Below are 26,016 nucleotides of genomic sequence, written 5' to 3' on the forward strand. Positions count from 1 at the left end.
CCTTGTACGCGCGTGATGCGCGGACGTACGCGTTGCAATTGTGCGATAGAGAGAGAGAGAGAAATAGAGAGAAAGACAGACCGAGCTGGCTGCGTCGTCGTCGGTCGCTGGTTTCCGCGACAGCGGTACGTACGCGCGAAACGATTCTCTGTCGTGCGACCCGGAGAGGGAACGCGGGGCACGCGTTAAGCGCGCGGCACGTCGTAGGATTACGCGCAAAGTAAACACGCGCGAGTGCGCGCGCGCGCGCGCGCGGACGCGAGCGAGTGAGCGAGCGATTTGGGCAGGAGGCAGACGTGTAGCGTACAAAGTAACATCCCGCGATCCCGAGTGTAGTCGACAGTCGGCAGTCGGTGTGGTGCCCGACGATCGGATTCTTCATCGAATCGCCTGACAGGCGGCAAGTGAGCTGTCGCGTACGCGCTAGGAGGCGACCTGCGGCGCCAGGCTATCGCGCGAAGAAGTGAGAAACGTGCGTTCGGGGGTTCGGCCGAGACCTACGTTCGGACGACTACGTTGACAGTGGCATCGCACGGGCGGACGCACCACCGCGTCCGTGCCGCGCCGGGCGGCTCGTCCCTTAGCTTGCATGCCACGCTTCGACACGAGGATCGGACCTCCCTGCTGGCGTCTCGTCGTGCTTCTCGAGGTAGGCCGGCATCGCCGATGTGATGTGAATGCGAGCGCAAGTATATGTACCTAGACTGGCGGTAAGTTATCCTCGGCCCGATTATACGCCAGCGTCGTGTAACAAACATGCACTGTACCGAATTGCGTGTATCCGCTCGGACTGCCGCGGCTCCGCTCGTTTCTCCGGGGCCGCGATTCTCTATTTTACCTCTCGCCCGTTTCAAGTGGAATATCTACGTGTATTCAGGGGCTTCGGAGATACGCGCACTCGCTGGTAAAAATAAAGATATACGATGGATTTTGCATCGTAATCGGTGGCTGGCTCCAGTATAGAGATAAACGAAAAATCAGTGTTGACTGTCCCGCCCAGGGGTCGATCGCCCCTGGATCGATTCGTCTTCCCTATCAGTTGCCAGTTTTCATACACGGCGCTTTTCGATCGAAGCAAGTTTTTGGATCGCTCCCACAGCGATTAATGACGTAATAATCCTGCCAAGTGTATGTACCAACTACCAGTTGAGCGCAGGTTCATAAAAATTAGTTAACTTCATCACGCAAAGCGATCCGAGCTTCCACTGGAGTCGAAAAATATTATATTAAAGTGACACAGATGATATATATTTTATCTCTTCAATTACATTCTTTCTTACATTGGTGACCTTTTTAAAATTGAGCATGTGTGTGTATATGACGTTAAAATGACCCAGATACTTTTTCACATACCGGAGCATGTTTGACGTTTAATAAAATATCTTGGGGGATATATAGAGCAGAGATCAAACACAATAGTCGGAGAAAGAAAAATATCTGAGCTAATTTTCGATTCCGACCGTACTTATTTTATTTTTATATCTTGTCAGAAACGTGCGCGTTTCAATTGCATCATCTATGGATGTAAGGGATTATATAAGGGACTCCATTTTTCCATTTTTATAATTTTTAATCTCGGTTTAATTCGCTCTTTACCTTTCTTTAAGAATTAGAAAAAATTAAGAGTTAGTTAAATTGAGATTAAAGCTAATCTGCATTCGTAGAAATGGACATAAGTCGTCTCTTATCTTCTGCTCCACTTTTTGCTCTCGCGATTTTTCTCTTTACAAAAAAGGGATTATACCACCGTTTCGTTTTGAGCAAAAGTGCCCAAATATTTGAATTCGCTTGTTTTAGTTAACTTTCTTTTATTTTCTGAAAAATTATGGAACACAGTCTACATATCGCTCATTTGCTACAATAATGACACAAACAAAAAAACAGTTTTCCAGAAAAATTTAAATGTTTTGAATCATTAAAATTTTGCAAAATTAATTTTTAAATGTAATTTTTATGTACTAACTGATTATAGAGAAGCAGTAAGTTTTTCTATTCGTTCGTTCTTTTTTTGCAGTCAACTAAAATAAATGACAACTTTTTATGTCGTTATTGTAACAAATGAACGATATATATATATATAAACAAAACTTAAATTAATTGAAACCGAATGCTACTATATGATTATATAAAGATTTCGTGTGTTTTTCCAGTAGAATGTTCTAGCATCATTCAGACCGAGCTATTCCTCGCTTTAGGAGATTCTAGAATCGCCGCTTAATCTCCAAAGTCTTATCCCGACGAAAAACATGCGTTGAACGATCAACGAAAATGTCATAGCTCGCTCTCCGTCTGTCGCTCGCTTTCTCACTTCACGCATGGCCATGCGGTCACGTGGCAAACGGCGTAGTGGGAGAGCGATGCAAGAGAAGACTTCCACTTGACAGGGGAACAGCTGTTCCAGAATAAAGGGGGAGTTAGGATAGGAGAGTTCCATCGTAACATCTGAAATATTTAGAATTGAACTTGACGAAATTAGGATACTGTAATTCTGTTTAAATTCAAAACATTGACGTCAACACAGACTGTTGTCAATAAACACCACCGTGATTTTTGCACACTCCGTTTCAAAATTGAGACAATTATTTTTTTTCGACAAGAACTCTCGCGATAAACTCATGTGAGATATTCAATAGGAAAACTTTGTTTCGTAAAAACATTCGTCGATTTGTTCTTCATCAATTTTTCATTTCTTTCTCATTTTCCCTCCTATTTGATTATATGTATATCTATTTTTTGTAAGAGTGGAAAATATAACAGAGCGTAGCTACGAAGAACACAGACCTCGTTTCAACCTCGTAAGAGTGCCAACGCGTAACGTGCATATAGGGACACGCGGCGGAAACTACATTTACCGCCTTGAAATCACGTAATGAGGATTTCTAATGTTCTTTCAAAAATCGGGAGACTCGATATGCAAACATTATTTCATTTATATGATGGCTCCCCGCGCCGGTACATATATATCGAGCTAATGTTAAATCACGATGATTACGGCATTGCTCGGTCTTTATTGCTCGGAAGTAGGCAGTTTTCGTTTCAGGGACTTTCGTTTATAGGTACAACGAGACAGAGAGGAATACTATAGGGCTGTTGCTAACGTTAACGAGCCGTTTCACGCTCTTGACGTTTGGTAATGGCCATTTAGCACTTTCATATACCGGATGTAAAAGAAGTCACGCATCGTACAGTTTCCACAGATGAATTTTTTTTTCTTTCGCTACGTGTTCCGCTCATCAAACGCGGTAAGAGTTTAAAGGCGAATAAAAGTGCATATTGCATTAATGGACTCGCGTGATCTGTTAAATAAAAAATTTTTCTTTTGATGAGAAGGAGATTCGTATATGGGCAACACAGAATTTCGCGAATACAGAATTTCATAGCAAAAAGAATTTCTCAGCCACTAATTTAAATAAAGTTAAATACTAACAGATAAGTTATGATTTAAGAATATAATAACAATCGAAGAAAATATAATGACTTTATTCGAACAAAGAGTTATTCATAAGGCTATATCGATATGCTGAGTATTTCCTATGCTTTAAAATCAAACACAAATGATATCTATTGCTTCCAGTAATGGATAATGTGATTCTTAACACACCGTTAGAAAAGCAAGAAAATGAAATTGTCTCGCGTTTAAACGTTGTCAATTTATTTTGCTGTCTTAATCACCAGTCATTAAGCCAAATACGGATTCAACCAATCCGTTACAATCGGTAACTCAGGATCTCGCTTGTTCGGGCACTTCGATCGACCTTGCATCTTATCGCGAGGTAAAAAATGCCATTGAACGTTTTGCCGTTTGTTCCCTTAACAGCCCGCGCCAAAGAAATGCGGGGAATTTCATTCCGTCATTGGTGCTCGGGTTGCGTGAAGCTGCGTTACTCTTGCGGTGAATTAACCGGCCGATCTCTCTCCGGTCGGTCTCGTGTACAACCACGTGTGTTAATGGTTATCTAGCGCGATCGCGCCGTTCGCAAGGACACCACATCGCGGCACGCGGCCGGTGTCGCCGGGTCTTTCCGTTCTTTTGCAAAGCGTGAAGCTATTGAACCATGCAAATTAACTATGTAAACGTAAAAGGTATACGTTTCCTTAGGCACTGCGGGGAAAAAAAATGTTCACTGAGTACAAGCGCACCGGACACGGTTAACGTACGTAGCCGTACGTGCGTATACAAGGTGGATTATTGACAGTGTAACCGAGAAGAAGGGGTCTGTTCTACACACCAGACTGTATGCGCAGTTTAAATCACCCGCATTTCTTTTTTAATTCTTTAACGATACGAGTAACTTCGAAGGACACCTACACACACACACACACACACACACACACACACACACACACACACACAGCGGAGCTACAAATGCCTCGAACTTGCACGCATATCGGATATATTCGGAGCACGTGCTTCCCGTTTAAATGTCGCGCAACATATGACGGTTGATTGTTCGAGAAACATCTCCTTTTTTTCAGTTGTTTCTTATATTATTCCTGTTTATTTGTCAAACATTGACATTATCAAATTACGAAATATGAGCCTTCAGCTGCTTTAAGATAAAGTTTAAATCGTTGATTTAAATAGCCAGCAATTGTGATGCGCGAACATTTTAGGCAGGAAGTACGCAATGTGTGTGCAATTTTACGCGTTAATGCATTTATGGCCTTATTTGTACCTATAAATTCTGACATCTTGCCTATATATTTTGGCCGATTTCGACCGAAAACTTCGATTAACTTAGCGATTAATTTGTCGAATACTATTTTGTTAGATAGAATTTTTTGTCACTTGACACACAAAAAAATTAAATTGGAGGCAACAAATTATATCCTGCAGTATATTAGAAATTTTACCGTGAGCAATTCTGCCGATTGAATTAATCGCCGATTAAATTAATGGGGGTTTGGTCAAAATCATCCTTACAAGATTTTTGTACATTTCAACGTCGTTATCCTACGATATGTTAAATTTCTGGTCTTTAACCCGACCTCCGGTTCAACGAGAACACCATCATAAATATTATTAATCCTCTGGAGGGGAGTTAAGTGCGAATTGCGTACGGCACTTCGTTAGTCGAGCCGGGGGCTATAGCGTTGCCGTGATGCTCGTTGATGAATTATTCAGCGTGCACAAATCCCACGAGAAGTAGAATGATGATCCTCGCGGAATTGTCGGAACCAAGGTCAAGCGCCGAGACGCGCCGCGCGAGCTCGCGCGAGCGCGCGCCGTTTGGCACTTGCGAAATTTCTCAGCGGCCGAATCCCGACCGTTTGGATTTCGCGCACTGAAATTACACGGCATTGCGTAATCGCGCGCGACCGCCGCCGCTGCGTTGCACGCTACTGCTCGTTGTTTATTGCTCACTTCACCCGACGCGCTGCTCTTCCATGATGTATAGCGTATATAGTCGCACGAGATACCGCGAGAGACATCACCGCCTAGAGGCACGCCTTTTATCCGAGGATTTTTTTACATCTATTTATAGACAACGTTAAACCTCGCCAGTGACCTTGATCTTGGGACCGCATTGTGCAGAATGGAAGTTCTGAGTCAGCTGTATTTTAAATTAAGCGTACAGGTCGTTTCTGCTTTCGCAAAACGTGTCACTTCGAAGTGACGTAATTTTTACGTCATGACGTCTATAACTCACTTTTCTTTCTGTATTCCCCATGCAAAGTATAAAAAATTAAAGACGCACAAGATAATTAGGTCAGGCTGAACTTTTGAGCTTTGTTTCTTCTATAGCTATAGGGAATAAAGGGCAGCGTGGAGAATTTTACTCGAATATTTTGAAATGATTTACAAAGATCTCGGTAATTAAAAGCGATTTCCGTGTAATTCAAAGTGTATCTAGTTTGAAGTTCTAAAATATCAGTATAAAATGTTCGAAAATTAAAATCATTGTTAAAATGTGTATGCTCTATAAATAATTAACTGTATATACTGAAGTAATGCCTATATGGAGTCGACACGGATGTTGATGTGTATTAATTTTTTTACAATATCCAGCCACACGCAAACTGCGCGCCGCATATTCATTGGTCTTAAAACACAGTTCGTTACACGAGGAATCCACTTGTAACAATTAAATTGCAGTTTGCGTGTGGCTGGATATTGTAAAAAAATTAATACACATCAACATCCGTGTTGGCTCGATAGGCATTACTTCAGTATATAATTGGTTTATTCTTACGAACCTAAGTCCTTCAAATTAATTAACTGTATGTTTAGAATATTTTTACTATTTCATTTTACACTTGGAATATTAATTGAGAAGAACTTCGCGAAATAATCGTAATTTGTAAATTTTTTAAAATACAAATTTACTTGGATGATGCACGCTTATTTATAATACAATTGCAACAAATGAACTATATAAGATAAAAAGAAAGAACAAAAAGAAAAGAAAATTTCTAATCTACAATTTGCTGCCTCTCAGTGTAGTCTTTTTTTGTTTGAGTAACAAAAAATTAATATTTCCTTTTATCTGATATTTATCAATTTCTTCCGTGAGATTTTCATGCAATATTTTTTACGCGCAGCATTGTTTCTACAGTCTCCACGTGTATTGTCCATTTTATCTTTAATCACTTTCCCTCTCGCGTCGATCTCTTCCGCTGCTTTGCATTCTCCATGCACGCGCTGAATGACAAATGTATACACGATCGAGCTCGGGAGGAGCGATTGGAAATACGAAATGACCGGACGCAAATCATCAGTTTTATCGTTTTTTTTTTCCGAGAAACGTGACGTTTTAGGGCCCTACGTGTTTTTCTTCGCAAAATTTGGACGAAGATATCGGTAAGCACCGTGAGGGAAACGCGCAGCAAATTGGCACCCCGTTTCACTTTGCGTATTCGACAATGCAATGCGTGCGCGTTTGCCTTTTGCCTCCGCCTTTGATGCGATGTATTTATACTATCAAGTGGTTCGGAGCGCTCGGGACTTGCAATAATATTTATCTACGGCAGCAACTGCACACAAGCCCGCGCATTCTATATATACGGGATGTCCTAAAATCGCTACTCTCTTTCGACCACAGGTTATTTAACATCGGCGTTGGTTTTAGAGGGGATTTAACATGAATTACTGTCTTCGACATCTTTACTATGTTTCAACACCTGTAAGATTTTTAAATAGAACGAGAGAGACATAGAATAAAAGCAGCACAGGATAGAAGAAATATCCTCTTGATGTAATATCGCGGTAATAAGAGAAGGGCCGATAAGAACTCGAATGCAGTTGCACTAAAAAGCGCTTTGATCCGCATGTGTGTCACGTAGATAAGCAAAATATTTCATTTCTGCGCATCTACGAGCAAAGGCTAACACTGGAAATATATTTCTAAACATATATTACCAAATTTTGTTCTTGTGTCACATTATAGAATATTGTTTTAAAATAATTAAGAAAAAACTTTAAAACTTTATCCGTAAAGTCTCTTTGTAGTCATCACTGTGTATCACTATGTGTGTGTGTTTTATTTGCATGTGTGTATGTGTGTGTTTGTGTCTCACGAGTAGCACATGGCGTGTTGATAAGCGCTGAACGCGTGTTACTGGTCGAGAGATAACACGCGCTTTTTATTAATAACCGTTAAATACATCGAGATTACAGCAGCTCGCTTTCGCATCTGGCTGAGCTGCTTTATTATTAGCGACAGCTTCCTCACGCGTTAATTATATGTCATATTATGTATTCATTGTCTCCGCCAAGCCGCTCGCGTGTCTAATGACAGGTCATTGCCTGAAGTTGTTTTTTTTTTTTTTTTTTTTTTAACGATCAAGACAACGTGTTTTTTTATTAGCACGAAATAATTATGAATTCACAGTTTTATTTTCGCAGTGACTATCGAAAAAATATTTGAAATTAAATAACACGATTCAATTTATTGTTAGACACGATGATATAATTTTCTTTCAATCAACCACATCTTATGAGGCTTTGATTAAATTCCGATTAACTGAATCAATTCTATTTGAGTTAATAAAACAGTATGAACATTAGAACTTGATAATGTAATCAGTGATTAACTAGTATATGCATTATTTTACTAATACGGATTTATTGAAAGAATTATTAATTTTTTGTTAATATTTGGGAAAGAAAATTAGATTAGACTGAGCTATTATAGTTAAACATTTTGCTTTGAACGAGGCTTCGAACGATCTTACCCCTTTGAATTAATTGCTGATTAAATTTGGTTGAAATGGCCCTTTGTGATTTCTCGTCGATTAGGATGTTTATATTTTACTTTTACAACTTTATTTAATGTGTAGCGCAGAGCAGTGCAGGTAGCACCGCAAAATCGCTATTAATATTCCCGCATCATGACTCAGAACAACTCTCTGACGGTTTGACAGCTGTATATGCGTGTGCTTGATATGTGTACGAAGAAGGTTAAATGAGACAAAAAAAATTGAATGTCACACTAGACGTACGCGATATTAAATTAATCGATCAAGATATAAATGTTCTCAATTTTTCAACGAACAGTCACAATGAGCCGATGATTATGAAAGTGGCGTGAGTCGTATACTCTATTATATTTTGATATATTTCAACTTTTGTATTTGTGTGTATTAAAAAATATTCTGTCATTTTATAATAAAATACTTTTCAAAATACATACTCCTACATTGTAAATCTTTTCGATTGTAAAACGAGTAGTTCGTAAATAAATATGATTTCCATTATCTCAAATGATTTTTAAAATTAACGATAAATCTTAAAAATGATTTATGACCAAAAAAATAATAAATTTTATTTAATAAGTTTTAAAAAACATCCCTTTACATTTTATGATTATAATTGTTTACTCAATTTTTGTCAATATTTTCTATAGTTTTTTTCTCGCTAATAGAATTTTCAGTTTCTAATATTTTTAGAATTTTAAAATATTCATGAGAAATTGGCGGAATGTGCGTTAACAAATCATCAAGTCTTAATATTTTTCGTTCGTCGTTGATCTGGTACTCGTATATAATGGAAATAATTGAATTTATACAAGTTTGCCAGAAAGTGACTTAAATCGTTGTCAAAATAAACGTGAACTGAATTCTTAATGACACAACTATATGCACAAAACACGTTAAGTGTTTCAATCCTCAACTATTTTTGAAGAAGAGTTCTATGTAATTATGATGTGCATCGACGTAATACGAAGTCAGTGATAGATTTTTTCACATTTTTTTTACTTAGATCACTTTCATAATTACTGGTACGTGTAATGGGCGCACCGGGCTGTAAATCCCTTAACACATGAATTTGCACGAATATCGAGCAAATACCTAACGTATTCGGGGCACGCCTACCTTCGTCTAAATATTTTAAGTAAATATTCGCGCATCGTAGTTACTCGGCAATATATAATTTGATAACAATTAATTTTCTATAATAATAAAAATAATATTAATATTCTGTTATTATATTTTACATATAAAAATATATATAATAGGGTGGATACTACCAGGAAAAATCGGGAAAACCTGGAAATAGAGAATTTCATTTTTGCCCTTGAAAATCATGGATTCTCATGGAATTTTATTGGTACTCAGGGAAATTTTTTGAATTTTTAAAATTTAATTTTATCCCTTTAGAAAGTAAACGTGGCCCCATATCGAAGGCCCCTGATATTGAAAATTAATTTATTTTAAAATTGACATATACCATATAAAGACTCTTTAATTTAAAAAACGATAATCGGGAAATAATAAATCAGGCATTAAGAATCTAATAACGCAAAATTTGGTGCATGAAACAATTTAATTTCCATGATGTAGTTACATCTCCATACAAAATCTTTCGTTACGTTTGAAAAATTTCGTATGGAGATGTAACTATTGTACATATAAGAAGATTAAATTGTTTCACGCATCAAGTTCTATAAGTTATTAAAACTCCTAGTGCCTAATTTATTTTAAAGCTGTATTGAAAAATTCTCTAATCTTACCTGGAATTTTGAATAAAATTCCTGGAAAATCCGGGAATTTTCAGGAAATTTTTTTACAAAATTTGAATACCCTACACCCTGAATACAAATAATGCGTTCTAAATATGCCTCGGTATGCATGCAGATTCATGTGCCGAGGCACTCACGACCCCGTGTGTACCACTTGTGGCGCGCGAGGGTCCGAATTATTCGCGCGGTTCAGAGAGAAAGGAAAGAAAAAAAAAAGGAGAGAGAGCACGTGGTGCGCCGCATATACGTGTGTTCGCCACACTTGTTTACGCTGGCACCCTTACAACGAGACAATTGATTTCGGTCGCGCGACGGGTTACCCGGGCGAGTGAGCGAATATGAGCGAGCGATGACGACGCCAGGAGGGAAGGATGTTGTTGCAACGTGATAGCGACAGATGTGCACAGTAAGCGCTAAAACATTATCTTGGAGCTCGTGCGGGTTTACGAGATTCAAGCGATGCCGCAATCACGTGCGTCGCTCGGACGTGTTTAATCGTGTCGTAGAGCGAGCGAGAAAAGGGTTGAGCCGTAGTATAACCGCTTGTTGAATCAGTTTTAAAATAAAATTGTATCTTTCGAGCCTGAGGGTGACTTCGGCTAAACTCGATTAATTAATCAACGATCAATTCAATCGGCAGAATTTTGCTCACAGCAAAATTTGTAATTATGTATAATAATTCACTACCAATAATCTAATTTTTTTTTTCGTGCATTAAGTAACAAAAAATAAATTCTGTTCAGGTTAACAAAATGCTACATTATTTACATTATTCAAGAAGTTAGTCGTTGATTTAAATAATTAAAGGCGCCGTAAGGGGTGTATACCAGTCCGCAAACGAATTTCAGACAAAATAAATAATGTTAGGCTGTAATTGAGGCAATCTGTTGCAAGAAGAGATCAAAAGAAAATTTAATTGTTTATTATTTCTTTTGCAATACAGGCTGAAGTGAGGTAATTTATTTAGTAATGTTTTAAATTTTCCTCCTATTACAAATGCAAAGAAATTGCCTCTTTGTAGTAATGACATTGAATATTTTTTTGCCAGACCTATTTTAAATTGATTATGCAAATAATAGCATTCTTATTCTATGTTATTATCTACATGAATATGAAATCCAAATTTGGAGTAGTGGAAGAAAATAGCAAGAACAGAAATAATAGAAAATAAGAAAATATAAAACAAAGTGTAAAAGTTCAATTGTATACGTTGCCATATAAACAAAATATTATATATAAATATAAAGCGGAGAGTGTAAAAGTTTGATTATATGTTGCCATATAAGTAATATAAATAAATCTTTTTACATCTTTGTAACAGGATATTATTAAATTGCCTTTATTTTATCCTATTAATTGTAAGATAAATTTACTAGTAATAGTCCAAAATCCTATTTATATATATCTATCTACCCAAGAGTCTTCGAACTCCACTTACATATGTTTGAACCTTCTTTGTCTTTCAGATGAAAATTGAAACGTCCCAAGATATGACGTAGGCAACGGCAGGTGTGTGAAAAATCGCCTGAGCGGCCGCCATGAATCTCGTGCCGTAGTTGTTAAGCGATGTTAGTGACTGCCTCCCCGATGGACAATTCGCCGAACACGCTGTCGGTGGTCGAGGAGGAGGCGACGAACGTCACCGACATCGACGACGCGTTCCCACCTCATGTCGACACCAGCAACATTGTCATCCAGCCGGAGTCGCCTACCAGCAAGAAGCAGACGCTGAAGACTTTCGCTGAGGTGAACACGTTGCTGCAGGCCGGCAGGAAGCGGGAGGCGAAGCTGATCATACGGGAGAACGCCTGGCCACTTAACAACGGCATCAGGTCGCAGCTCTGGCCGGCGCTCTGCGACCAGCACGCGCTCGGCAAGAACATGCTCGACGGATTCTATTGGGACATGGTGAACCAGGTTTTTGGAACGACAGGTTAGCAAATACATTTAACACCCCGCGAATCTTTGACCTGTATATTTTCGCTATGCTACTTTTATCAGAATGTTTGTGCCGATTATAAAAGGATCGACGAAATATAAGACGCGATTATAAGATTAAACGTATATTTATACAATTTTACACATTTATAACGCTCTTTCAGTAAAAACACGCTTATGAAAATGACTACTGAACTCGCGAGTAATTGCGTTTGTAATTGCTGAAAAGAGTGCTGACGACGCATTCGATGTAAAATTTGAAATTTTTTGTTTTGCAGAATTACCAGAAAAATCAATTATGCTACCGCCGTTCGTCGATAGTACGCATTGCTTGTCTTACAATTTGACAAGAAAAGGCAGAAACGTGGCGGACAGAATTGTATCTGTACTGGGATACGCTTGTCCTGACATCACATATAGCCCATCCCTTTATCCGTTAACTGCGCTTCTCTTGCATTTTGTGCCAGGTAAATGAACAATAACTTAATAATAGCTTGACACGTGAAAGATGACAAGAATTATTTTTCGCTTGAATGAAGTATTGCGTCTTTACATTCAACTTAATTTTTCAGTCTTTATTTTTCTCGAAAAAAATAAATCGTGAACGAGAAAATGGTATTCTATGTTTTTATTTTATTCGGAAATAATGAATAGAGGTATTATTAATTATAAATATTAGTTACTTATATAAATAGTTTATTATTAATTATTACAGTATTATTTCTGTGTGACAATTTTTGTGGATGATGGTTTTATACATCTTTTATTTATTATATACGTCAGTGTGTTGAGGTATAAAATAAGCAAATTTATGATAAGGGTTTTATTTACTTCTTATGAACCGCTACTTATGTTATTTTGGGAATGTTATTTTTCAGAGGAGGAATGTTACCACTGTATGGCTACTTTGGTAGCTGCCAAAGAGAAAATGTTCATCACGCAAACCAAACTCCTTTATGAAGTTACGTGGAAAACGGTAGAACAAATCACTAAGAAACACGTTGTAAGTAACAATAAACTCCTAAACTTTAGATTTCAGATATTCATATTTATTCCTGAGTTGTTTGCTTATGTTTCTATTTTTTTCTAAACTTTGTTTCAAATATTTATTTAATATAAAACAAATAAATATAAAAAAAATCATAAAAACTGATATTATCTATTTATAAATTTATTATTCGCTAATGATACATCTTTATTTAAAGATAATCACGGTTCTACAATAAATCTTAAAAACGAAAAACAAATTTTTATTGCTATCTTCATTATTTTCGGAGAAAATGGCTCGTATAATATTTTACGCGAGACATCTCGTGTTTTTCATTGCCTCTCAGTACCTTATCTCGTGGTAGAAAATAAACTTCTTTATCTATGTGTCTATCTCTCTTCCAATTGATACTCCAGATCGATATATATTTACTAAAATGGTATGAAAGAGGTGTTAATTTTACGATTAAATTATTTACTAAAAAATTTACCAGCAGTAATCGATGTCTAACGACATATGTATGTGTAATGCATATTTTTCAAATTTACGATTTTAAGAAATCAGCTGCTGTACATTTAGCGAGACATTGCTCCGGCTCAAGAGCAGAAAGAATCTACATGGACTGGATCTGGTGGATTCTTCAACTTCTTCCATTTCAACATCTAGTCAGGGTTATGGACTGTTTTCTTCATGAAGGCATTAAGGTGAGTTATTGCTTTAATCTGATCGCTAACGCTATATGAATAGCTTTCATAAATTGTATTCAACTCACGCGATACATGGTATCTATTTAATGATTAATAGCTCGAGCCTGAAATTTGAACAATTCGTCGGCACACTTGTAGTACACATTAAATTACGAATTAAAAAGTACATTTTTGATTACGAAACAAATGTACATTTTTGTGCTTTTTATTTCGGTCTATGATAGACAATTGTATGAATCGCTCGGATATAAATATTCTTAATTTACATCCTAAATACTTGTATAAAGAACGATTTAAGCTTCGAGAAAGCAGTTTGAACTGTTAGAACTCGATTATCGTAAATTCCGAGTTCAAACTGGTTTGAGCCGTCCGTCAACCGGAAAATTCTGAACCTTAGTTCTTGCATTCGAGGAACAGCACGTGAAACCGTCCATCTATCGCACATATTAGAGTGCGAGAAAAATTGGCGTTTACCCAACCAACAGATAAAGATCAACCGCATGTTATGTGTACTGAGCAATGCACTTATATTCTAGGAATAGGACAAATGTTAAATTTGACGTTTGACTCAGTGCCAGCGGAAAGTTGTTTTGCAAGCATTTTTGAGCATTGGCAATATCGTGCATAAAATTGTTCTTTTTGGACACGATTTGTAATAGAATATTGCTTCAACAATTATTGATGTAATTAAGTTATCATCAATTTCTTTTTTACTTTCAGGTCTTTTATCGGGTTGCTATGGCTATAGTTTTATTATTTTATAAGCACTCTTCGCCGCAGAATTCTGAATGGATGAATGAGATTTCGAAGAATGGGATAGATGCTGCTCTATCGAAATTCTGCAGACAAATGCCAGTGAGTAACAAATTTTTAAATAAATTGTGTTTAGCAGAGTAATTATAAAAATTAAACGGATTTTATTTAAATAATCTAATTTATTATGTGGCAAGAAATAAACTTTGAAAAGCACAAATAAATTAATATATATAATTATTAGATAGCAAAAGAAAGGTTAAACGTTATCAATTTCTTCAAGTTAAAATTAAATGTTATATTTGCATGCAGAAGAAATATTTTAAATATGAAGTAGGATAAAAATTATTTAAATATGTAATATTTTATCTAAGATCTTTCATACTTATAATAAATTTTAAGCTAAAATTTTTGTATATATTTCTTGCTCGATATTTTCTAATCTTACAAGGTTTTAATTCTAAGGAACGCTGCTAAAAATGATAATTTATCAACTTTCAGGTGACACCCGCTAAATTTCTGCGCACCGCTTTTGGGATACGCGGACTCAGCTCAGCATATATATCACGAGTATTTCTGCGCACGGAAATGGCTCTCAAGAGCAAGAGCGTCCTGACAGGGCCCCGATCCTTAGCCAGGTCACGTTCGACAGACAATCTACCCACCAGCCAGTCCCAAGTCAACATTCAGATGATGTCACACACACTCACAATACGAGAAGTATGTTGTTTATCTATTTCTTCCTTAACTCAGTTCCACATTTATTTGAGTTTATTGATAAAAATTTGCTGATTATTGACTTATCTATCAATAATATATCAGCAGATACGGCAATGTCTTAGTAGAATATATACATGAAATTTAAGGATCGCGAAACTGTGAGGCACATCGTGTATCTACATATCTATATGCGAGCCCACTAATTAGCAAACAGACCCACATTTTCGCTTAATATAAAAAAATTTAATCATCAAAAAATAATGATATAATTAAGATAATTTTAATGGAATAAATATATTGAAACTAACAACAAATTTAAATAGAACATATCAAACTATTTTCTACAGAAATATTGGATTCCGCCTAAAGCAAAACTCTTTTATGAGTATGTACATCTGAAATTTGTATGTAGGATCGTGTTGTATGTAGGATGTAATTTTAATTGACAGAATTTTTACAGGTACAAATATGAAGTATTTATAGTTTTACATGGTATGCAATATTTTTTTATTATTTCAGCATATGTTACTATCCTCTTTTATTTCCTAAAACAAAAGACAGTTCAAATTATTAAGTATAAACTTTACTTGTTACGTCCCATCTATTTTATTAATTTAAGGAATGAAAGGGGTTGCTTATCCTAGGGGATATTTTGTATAATTTCTTTTTGTAATGAGAATTGAAACCGATATAATTTCGTTGAGTTCGATTTTCGATGTTACAGGTATGCGAGAAAAGCCTTTTGCCGATTATCGCGTTTCGTTTACTCACGGATAAACGTAAGAATCGTTATTGCATGCCTACGATATCCAAATTTTAACTCGATGAAATTTCAGAATGCTCAGTAAATCGTAATATAATCCATAAGAAAACAATTTCTTGTGAAAAAAACGATTAAAAGATATTTGATAAATATTATTTATTAAATTTTAATTTTTATCTTGATTGCGTAGTTTCCAAAAATAGTGCCGATAATTAATAAAGTCAATAGTACTGATTTTTTGATAAGAAATGGTAAGAATATAATGGTACGCTTCTGACATTGAAAATTCATTACTTTAATTGTTACAAGAAATTTCCATGTTTGACATGTAAATATATGTATAGTCAAATAGATACACTTTTATATTTTATATTCAAAGCAATCTCTCTGGAAAACTGCGCAAAAAAAATATATTCTTTTAAACGGTTCTTTTTACAAAAAATTGCTTTCTCAAGTTTGTTGTATTGCAATTTATTGAATATCCTGTGTACTGGTTTCAATCTCCGCTTTGTACAGCCCAGCGTGTTAAAGTAGTCTCTTATAGGGTTCGGTAAGCCTTTGAATCTCTCAATGATTCCATTTGTTTTCAGAAAGAATGTGAAGACACGTACAAAGACAGGGTATCGTATAATTATATTTTTGGGAAATGTGTTGTCAATTTCATGTGCTCTGCCCACCATTACTTCCCCCCTTTTATATTCTGAGATATCATTTTATATTACACTCATACTCTACACGTACTCACTCATCGCCATACATTTGTCGTTGCCAGCTTTGTTGCTGTTATTTATCCATCCGCAATGACTCCTTTAATATATTTTCCCAACGCGGCCAGTAACCAATACTCTCGTCAGCAATGTCTACTGCAACGCATAATGTGAAATTCTCGCTGGCTTTTTCAGTGTGGCTCCGCGTGTATCAAATGCGGGTTGCAATCATGAATTATCTATAGCGGCTCACAAGATCAGTGTTCAAACAAATAAATAATCCAGCAACTTTTATAATTAAAAGATTAAATTAGAAATTTCTCAGATTTAACTGTGTTTTATTCGTTCAACGCGTTATTCTTTCTTCTTCCTTCTTTTGCTGAGATTTTTAAGGCTGGTGTAGCCTCTTTTTGCAGCCGTATTAGATTACGAGTTAGAAAAAAGAAACTTATAAATCTTTCTTGTGTTATACGAAATAAGTCAATTTTTTGCATCTTATTTTGTATTCAATAATATAAGTTATTAAAGTATACCAGAGGAACTTAATTATGCCTTATTAATAAATGAGCCAGAGAAAATATCAAATATTCATATTCGTTGTACAATTTTAACAAGAATATTTTCTAATAATAGATTAAAGCTTGTCTACTTTTTGGTCCATTTTACAATTTTATTCAATCAAACACAACTAAAGGTATGTGAAAAAGATTAATATGTTTCGATGTATGCAAGAAAAAGATTTATATTTTTTTCATTTCTAATATTATAATTTAATATGGCTGCATCAAGTGTGATCAAAAGTCTTAAAAAAAAAAAACGAATTTCTTTGGAGCTTTAGTTTGTAATTTAGGCTTTATAATCTCGTAATAAACTCACGGATTGATTGTATTTTTAATATATTAATCGAAAAAATTGGGAACGAAGTGAAAACTGGGAACATGAAAGTATAATACAAGTATGTGGAAAACAGAATCTCATCTCAGTTATATGATTTAATCGAGCTTTGCTTGGCGAGCGTTTAGTATTAGTGTTTAGTTTCATTCCTTTCAGTGTTATCTGTTATAAATTTATAACCCTGTTTTTTTTATATATGACTGTGGTATCGGTTCAGGTATTATACTAACTTTTGGAAGATGCTTTCCATGCAAGAAAATTCCGTAGATACAACTTCACATTCATCATATATTTGTTCTTCGAAAACATTAAAGCAGCATTCTACATGTTTCTCTGTATTTTCAAATCTATGCTACGAGAGTTTGTACTTCTATTAATACACAACAGAAACAAAGAAACAGATATCAAAATCATATTTTTCAGTTAATCTTTAAGTGACTTTTTACTCTCAAATTAGAGATTTAACATAAAACTTAAGGACACAAAAGTTTAGTCCAAGACACAAAATACTAAAATTTGTAGAACAAATTATAATTTTTTTTTCAAATTACATCTTTTAAATATCTTTAGATCGTCTTCGCAAGCTTACCATGTGACTAAAAATTATTCGGACGTTCTGCCTCGTATATCCTAATATAATCGGGGGCACCTCTTTTATCATATCGGAAATCAATATCGCCTTCTATTTTATCTGACCAACATCTTAAAAAGATTTGTAACATTTCGACAATATTGAAGCCAATATGTGGTTACGATGTAAGAATATTTTGTACATATTAAACAGTTACACATTTAAAATCCACTGGCTGTTTATTATCATTGTGTATAATAATATTGTAATCAGATCTTGATATAAAACAGGTTTTTTTTTATTGAATTACAAAAAATAAGGAATTTAAAATAATACACTTATATTGAATATCTTTATAAATATAAATTTGAATATTTTTTACAAATATTTTAATATTTGAATTTATTAAAAATATTTAATAAAAAAAATTTAATCTTTTACAACTGTTTTATATATAATATATTTAATAATTATTAAATTCGCGAATCATTTATAAATACATATTATATATGTATATGGGAATATATTCATTATTTGTTAATATCGTCATTAGATAATGAAATAAATTAACAGAGAAAAAACAAACAATTTGTGGAGAGAGAAGTATTAAATATGATGTTGAATGGACTCTCATTGCAGGTTTTGTGATGTTAATGTTGTTAATTTGATAATATTATGCTCTGTTTCACGATCATAAATTTCTTAGCATTTTCGAAAGATCCTGCATTCGAATTTTATGCTCTAAAAATTTATATCAACTATGCGAGAAAAGAAATATTGTAACAATTCATCAAGATTTACAATTGTCTGTTAATCCGCGGATCAAAGGAGGGTCTCTTCGGCACATTTCATAAATGTAAATCCATAAATTCCATCTAATACATCGAATTGTAGCATGCAAAGAATTTATTTCGATATATAATGCAAGAAAAACATTTACATGATATTTGTTCTTCTGATGTCATAATGCGATGTGATTGTAGTGAAAAATTAGGGATTTTACACCACTCTAAAATGTTCAGGATGGTCAATATTAATTTGTGAAATTCTGTGCGGCTATTCGTATCGAGTAAACGTAGCATTTACACCCCGTATTCTTTTGTGTAACTTTACGTTACAAAAAAAATTATCCAATATCTCCATGGAACATTTGTGCAGTGGGTACATGCAAAGTTCGCATGGTACCATTAGTGCTCGGCACTGTACATCGATGTAACTGACGTGTTTGTGCTGTCTTGTGTTGTGCTGCCTTCTGACTGGAATGACGGATTAAATTGTACCGGGTGTGTAGGGCGCACACAGTCCTGGACCACGCGCCCTATCAATGGGCGTTTACCCCATACAAAGTATATGCTCTCAGATCCTAGACATGCCTGATGTAAGTACTCACGGCCGTCGACTTTCATTGACTTAAAATTCAAAAGCTCCGTCAAGTAATCGTAGGTCTTGACTCTGTGGCATGTCTATATTGTCGTCGTTGGTGTACATGTAATCGCCTGAAAAAAATATGTACCGAGCTCGGTAGTGGAATCTGACGATTTTTTTTGAATTTGTTATACTGACAAGATCTAAAGTAATAAATAAAATACAAGAATAATCTTTTTACTATTTATTTATAATATTAGATTCTAATAATCTTGCAAATGAGCACTTCTCTACATCTAACAACTTCTAGGAGTCTTTCATAAGAAATTTTTTTTTATTACTCTATTCAATAACTATATCCACTTTGATTTAATTCTTGGATTTATTACAGTGAATTAAAGCTATGTAAAACGAAATCTCAAAATATTTTTCCACCCTGAAAAATAACACAAGTGAGAATTAAAATGGAAATTTATTAAATAGTGCAGTATTGAAAAAATTTTATGAAAGACTAAGAATTGTTAGATGTAGAAATGCTAATCTACCGGATATTATTTTTAGAACTAAATATCAATTAAACTCATAAAGGAAGCGACAATACTGAAATATTATTCTTTTTTATTATTTTATTTTATTACTTTATTCTTTTATTTCTTTAAATCTTGCCACTCCTTTACAACGAGCTCGAAAAAATCGCCAGACTCTACTGTCAAACCCTGTATATACGAGAATGTTTCCAAGTAACATCGAAATATTTTGTTATATGATTGTAGAGAGAGATTATGTAATCCTTATGGTTATTTTGAGATAGGGTGAATGATCGGAGAAGGTTTTCGTTGCGCTAAGGAATCTCGAAACCTACGAGTTGAGGCACCATTTGAAATGGAAATGGATTCATTTGAGAATAAATGAAACAGATGATTTAAATTTAAATGTCGTTATAATGTTTCCTTGTATTGGAGGAAGAAAGATTGAAAGAGGAAAATTAGAAAAAAAAACTGCAAAACGTACATCTAAAAAGAATACATTTATCATCGCTAGCGCAAAAATCCATGTTGACGTCTCGATAACATTCATTTGTATTTTTATCTCTAACCGATTGATGCTATTTTGACTGTTGCATGACGAATGATATTATGCACTGATTTGCAAAAGATACGGATGTTTACTTTCGCCAGCATATCAGCGTTGTTCCTTCGTGTTTTGTTGAGATCTCACAAACGAGACAGAAACACATTTTGTTAGAATTGATGTTTCTTTATTTTAAAATGTTAGCAATATTACAAATAGGAAATGTCGTAATTTTTTGTTCTATATTTTTTTATGTAGATATACATATATGTGTGTGTGTATATAAATGTAGATGATTATGAGAAAGTAATTCTCCATGATGTTAGAATAATTACGAATTGGTATATATTAATTTATTAGTACATTGTTAATTATAAATAATTTACGCATAAAAAAATAATGAAATGACAAATATTAATTCTTATAAAAGAAATGTTAAGCTGTTTTTTGCAACATATAGTTGATATCTTGATCAAAAATATCTATTCAATTATATTGCACACATATTTATATCATAATTATATCTTTCATGATTAATTAATAATTATATTATTATTATCTAGAAAACAAAGGATTGCTAATAAGAAAATTTTCGATATTTTTTTGCTTCGTTATGGAAAAACACAGTAAAAATGAATGCAAGACAAAAATGTCTTTACTTAAAAAAAAAAAAGATTAGCTAATTTTTTTCGTTCTTATAAAGTATTTTTATGGAGAAATGCAAACAAACAACGAATTTTTCAAAAAGACATAAAGAGCTCAATCTATATTTACATATCAATTACTGTACTTTTCCATAAAATAATTGATATAATTATTTTAATTTAATTTTATCAGTAAAGCGCATGTCTATCGTAATTTAGTTTGCTCCTCTTAAATTATTAGTGAACCATTAGAAACTAATGTTTGCACAGTTATAAAACCATCTTTTACGTCCAATTAATTATTTGAATTTGTTTACTTATCAGTTGTTTACCCTATGGTCATGGCTACCGATGAGGATCACGATGTACCAGCCCATCTTGTTATACACGACCGAAGAACATGGATGTTCCTTGACGACGTTCTATGTGCGAGTTGAGCAACATGAACCGACCCTTCTGATGATAAAAACCTGTAATAATGAGGTGAGTATCATTAATAAATATTCGTTTTTTTTAAATGCATTATCAAATGATATTTAAAATTATTACTTTTTTGCATGTTTTCGATAGTTTTATAATACATTTTTCATTAGCATGCGTTAAAAATTGTATAAAATAATTTCTATAAAGTATTATAAAATCTTTAGGCTGATCCGAAACAAGATAATTAGCATGTTTTTTTCAATATAATTTATTTAGATATTTTATTTAAGCTCTCCAAAATGTTTTATTTTGCGACTTTATTTTGTAATTTTTACGGTTTCCAGGTATTTGGAGCTTACTGTTCTACTAGATGGTGCGAACGTAATTTGAAAGATGATAAAGGTCAAAGACAAGCATACTTTGGTACCGGTGAGACATTCCTGTTCAGTTTATATCCTGAACGAGCCAAGTATCCTTGGGTAGGGATGGATTCATCGCACAATGATTCCAGAGTACATCATTCAGCCGAGCTATTTATGGCTGCTGATTCGAAGATGATAACGATCGGTGGCGGGTAAGTTTTTGATATAAATACGAAACATGTTGCAGCAATTTATCACTTCTGTCGCTTCATTTCAGGGACGGTCAGGCGATCTGGATGGACGAGAATATAAGATTCGGCAAGACGGATCGGCGTTCGACTTTTAACAATCCACCCCTCTGCGCTAGTGGTGACTTCGAGATTAGAGTGTTGGAGGTGTATGGCTTCTCTGGTGCCTGAAGAGGGAAGAAACAGCGGTGTATATTAGTTTGTTTTATTCCCTACTGCCATTTAGTGACTCTCTTTCTACATATACGTACTAAACACTGTGTTATATGTCATGAATGTCTCCGCGTATCATTCTCTCTTTAGTAAATTCATATGCAAGGAACATGCGAGATTTGCCCCGACATTACATAAGAGGACAAAAATATTTCATATGATTGTATACAGAAATATTTTGCATTTTATTACATATCAAACTTAAATCTTATTAGATCTAGATTTGTAATATTGATTCTAGTGTGCGACTGCAAAAAAAAAAAGATTAAGAAAGTATTATATAACGTAATAAGTTGATCAAGACAGATAATAGTTAAGTAAGACAAAATAATAATAGGTAATTTATAAATCAATCAGTTGAAAAATTTTTAAGTATTAACAATAAAATGAATATATAAAGCAAATATCCTTCTCTTGTATACGGATAATCTGAACGCAGTCAAATAAAGTATTTTTGTCTTTTTAGATCGAACAAATTTCACAAAGTACAGTGCGTCAAGATACACTCTACAAAATAGCAACTACTTACGACAATTATTGCCAGCTGTACATCTACCGACTATCGGTGGCAATAATTGATGAAGTAATCATCGATTCATGTATGACTTAAAAAATAATTATAGTGATGACTTTTTCAGAGCAATTGTGCGTCAATGATATAATTGTCAAGTATTGTTGGTAGTGATTAATCGATAGTAATGACTTATAAATTCATAAAACGTCTTGTGAGTCTATAAGTATACTTATATTAAGAAACAATTAAAGCTACGTTTCTCAAAACAGGTAGCTTGTCGTAATGATCATTGTCGGTGGTGTAGTTGCAAAATATTGTAGGCAATATTTCAACAGCTTTGGATATTTGTTAATCCACACACGACAAATAAAACGACATGTTTCTATTAATAAAAAATACTGTCTTTTTGAAGACATTCCTTGGTATATTACCTTGGTATATCAAAACATATATATCCATGATTGCCTACATAATAGTAATATTGCTTATAAAAATATATCGAGACGAGAAAAGAAAGACTAGACCTTTTGGCGTTTTCTCTGCCGCTTGAGATTATTCTTTTTTGTCGTCTCTTTCACTTAGCATGCAATGATCATTCTTAATTTTGTATGTATATCTAGACGACTCGATGGCGGGTGACTCTTAAATAAAATTCAACATCAGATAAATTTTGATCTGCAACATTAAAATTCGCTGTATTTCAAAATTTATTCTTATTCATTTTTCTGATCACGTCAATATAATTGAAACAATGCCATCAATTCTGTTGCTTGAAAGATTAGACAAAAAATGTATTCAGACAAAGAGCATGCAGTGTGTGTGTTTTGAGTAGAAAAAAATACTCTTTCGAAATAATCCCATTTATTTCTTTATTCCTTTAGATAGAATTAATTTATTTTCGTTTACAGCATCAACACCAGACTGTTTAATTTCTTTTGTTCTAAAATAAAGTGATATTACTTATTTTGATTGCGAGCTATTAATATTCTGCTCTAAAAAGTTATTCATAGTGCCCATACTTTGCACACAATATTTGTTAAACAACTTTTCTTTTATTTTTTTACGGATCTGCAATCTTAGAAGTTGTAGAGTTTGCCCGTCGTTGAGAAACAAAACGAAACAATATATATTAATCCGTAAAATTTAGCCATTTATTGCGAACCGAGCTTCGACAATAAGCTACGTTGAAGGCCATATAGTCGCGATGCGAAATTCGCGATTTTTCGTATGTATATATATAAAGAGCACGCTGATTCGTTTAAGCGAATACTTAATATTCATTGAAACTAGGAATTATTGTTATATGTGTGTATATATAATACAGTGTATGTGTGTTTTATTTATATGTGTATATGTTATATATATGTAAAAAACACATGTACTGTGTGTATATGCGCCTGTGTATATACGTATATAAGTATACATATATATATGTGCATGTGTGTACCGTCTCGCAGATCGTTTCAACTGCGCTTGTCGTTAATTTCGTTATTGATGTTCGTGTACACGCACATCTATTGTAATGATTATTTATCTCTTACTGTTGTTATCTGTAGCTTTAATAAAGTTGTTAGAAGCGGAAGAATCCAGATTTTGTTCATAAACAAAACGTTACACGCGCACACACAAAATACAACACACATACACACATGTACACATGCCGTAAGCTGCGCGTATATGTATATGTAGATTGTATACAGGATGGACCATAAGTATGTCAAATTTGTGTTAAGAATTATGCGGAATGAAGTGAAAAAGTTGCCGAAACTACGAGAGATAACCATTTATTTATGTGAGAACCGAAAAATGTTTGTATGTTAACCGGGAATGTTTATTAGTTCTTTAACATTCAATATAATATTCTAATTATTGCAGGAAAAGTGCGACGTTTTGAAATGAATTCAGCTCAACGCTAGATTGACTTTATGTTAGTGTAAATAAAATAAAAATGTATATGTGTAGGATTGTTGAATATAATCTGAAGGTCTAAGAAAATATAATTATTTAAGTATTCAACAATCCCGATGATCTCCAAGTACAGAATTATAAATTCGTAATCTAATCTATTAATTTGCAATTAATTTTCAATGCGAATTAATTGAAAGATTGTGCTTCACAAACTATTTACATTCGCAAAATTGGACATTTATATTACAATAGTTAATTTTTAATATTGGTGTTTGTTCATTAAATTTTCTGATGAAAATTCGCATTGAAAGTATTAACCCTTAACTCGAATATTTACGATTGGGTTCTTAGCTATTATATTTTTCATGAAGAGAATATAAGAGTATACACGTTTGAATAGTGATTATTATTTTTTAATTGCTCAATGCTTACGTAGAATCCATATTTATAATAATTTCGTAATTAGGATATAATCTTGCCAATCTTATATTCTAATTATAAAATTATTACAAAGGTGTCGTTCTAAGTATACAAAAATATTATATACATCATTATAAATTCGATTTGTAAAACAAGATATTTATAAATAAGGTAGTGTATCGAAAATATACTCTAGAAAATAATTTATGTTGTATAAAATATATTTATTTTGTATATATCAAAATGTTTTTTATATTGACATATAAAAAATATATTCGCTTGTTATATAGAAATAGTATGTGTTCCATGCAGAAATATTATTTATATAGTAAAATATGCAAATTATTTTTCAATTTATAAAATTCAATTTTATTATATATATAAGAAATATATTTTTCTATACAACATTTATTATTGTTCTACATATCTAATGTTAAAATCTTTGAAAGGCGTTACTGCCAAGTGCACTACTTTGTTACTGTCAATTGTTAAGTTATTATTGATAGGCACACATGCGCAACATTAGAGCTCAGACAATAAGAGGTATAAAGAACAAGGAATTGAACATAAGGAATTAAGCAAAAGTAGGATGAAAAGTCTCATTGTGTCTGTTTCTGACTTTTGCCTAATTCCTAATATTTAATATCCTCATTTCTTTACCGTGTCTGAGCCCTTAAAGAAACAATCGATTTGGCGTAAAATTTTAATGAAAAATTCTAGGGCAGTCGGGTTAAGGGTTAATCGAAAAATAACCAGTTGTCTATCACGCGCCCTACATGTATGACTATGAGAATTTTATGTAACAAATTCCTTTGTATATAATAAAATATATGTATTATATTGAA

The 26,016-nt window shown here is 33.9% G+C and overlaps 1 protein-coding gene and 2 long non-coding RNA genes across 6 annotated transcripts; 1 reads left to right on the forward strand and 2 right to left on the reverse strand.

The window, feature by feature from the left end:
- LOC105462743 (TBC1 domain family member 24) lies at positions 1-26,016 on the forward strand. 4 transcript variants are annotated; one of them, XM_011709576.1, is made up of 12 exons: positions 1-649; positions 11,429-11,895; positions 12,179-12,367; positions 12,779-12,903; positions 13,446-13,592; positions 14,316-14,450; positions 14,850-15,068; positions 16,422-16,451; positions 19,295-19,381; positions 21,408-21,566; positions 21,851-22,080; positions 22,146-26,016. In XM_011709576.1, exons 2-12 carry the CDS (start codon positions 11,529-11,531, stop codon positions 22,285-22,287), a joined length of 1,830 nt encoding a protein of 609 aa, XP_011707878.1. In that variant the 5' UTR covers positions 1-649; positions 11,429-11,528; the 3' UTR covers positions 22,288-26,016. The 4 variants fall into 4 exon arrangements, with proteins under 4 accessions (XP_011707878.1, XP_011707880.1, XP_011707879.1 ...); XM_011709578.1 differs by lacking the exon at positions 19,295-19,381; XM_011709577.1 differs by lacking the exon at positions 16,422-16,451.
- Positions 5,347-8,536, reverse strand: LOC105462742. Its single transcript, XR_976111.1, has 3 exons — positions 8,176-8,536; positions 5,652-5,746; positions 5,347-5,555 (listed from the first exon to the last, which is right to left on the reverse strand). It is a non-coding gene; the product is annotated as an uncharacterized LOC105462742 (long non-coding RNA).
- LOC105462741 lies at positions 20,610-22,017 on the reverse strand. Its single transcript, XR_976110.1, has 2 exons — positions 21,926-22,017; positions 20,610-21,553 (listed from the first exon to the last, which is right to left on the reverse strand). It is a non-coding gene; the product is annotated as an uncharacterized LOC105462741 (long non-coding RNA).

Source organism: Wasmannia auropunctata, unplaced genomic scaffold (genome assembly GCF_000956235.1).
Source record: "Wasmannia auropunctata unplaced genomic scaffold, wasmannia.A_1.0 LD336095.1, whole genome shotgun sequence".
Taxonomy (NCBI): Eukaryota; Metazoa; Arthropoda; class Insecta; order Hymenoptera; family Formicidae; genus Wasmannia; species Wasmannia auropunctata.

Excerpts from the sequence above, each read along its gene's own strand:
- LOC105462743 (XM_011709576.1), top strand. The coding sequence starts at position 11,529 with ATGTTAGTGACTGCCTCCCCGATGGACAATTCGCCGAACACGCTGTCG. Across the intron at positions 12,368-12,778 it reads TCTCTTGCATTTTGTGCCAG|AGGAGGAATGTTACCACTGT; the intron begins GTAAATGAACAA and ends GTTATTTTTCAG. Across the intron at positions 22,081-22,145 it reads ATGATAACGATCGGTGGCGG|GGACGGTCAGGCGATCTGGA; the intron begins GTAAGTTTTTGA and ends GCTTCATTTCAG.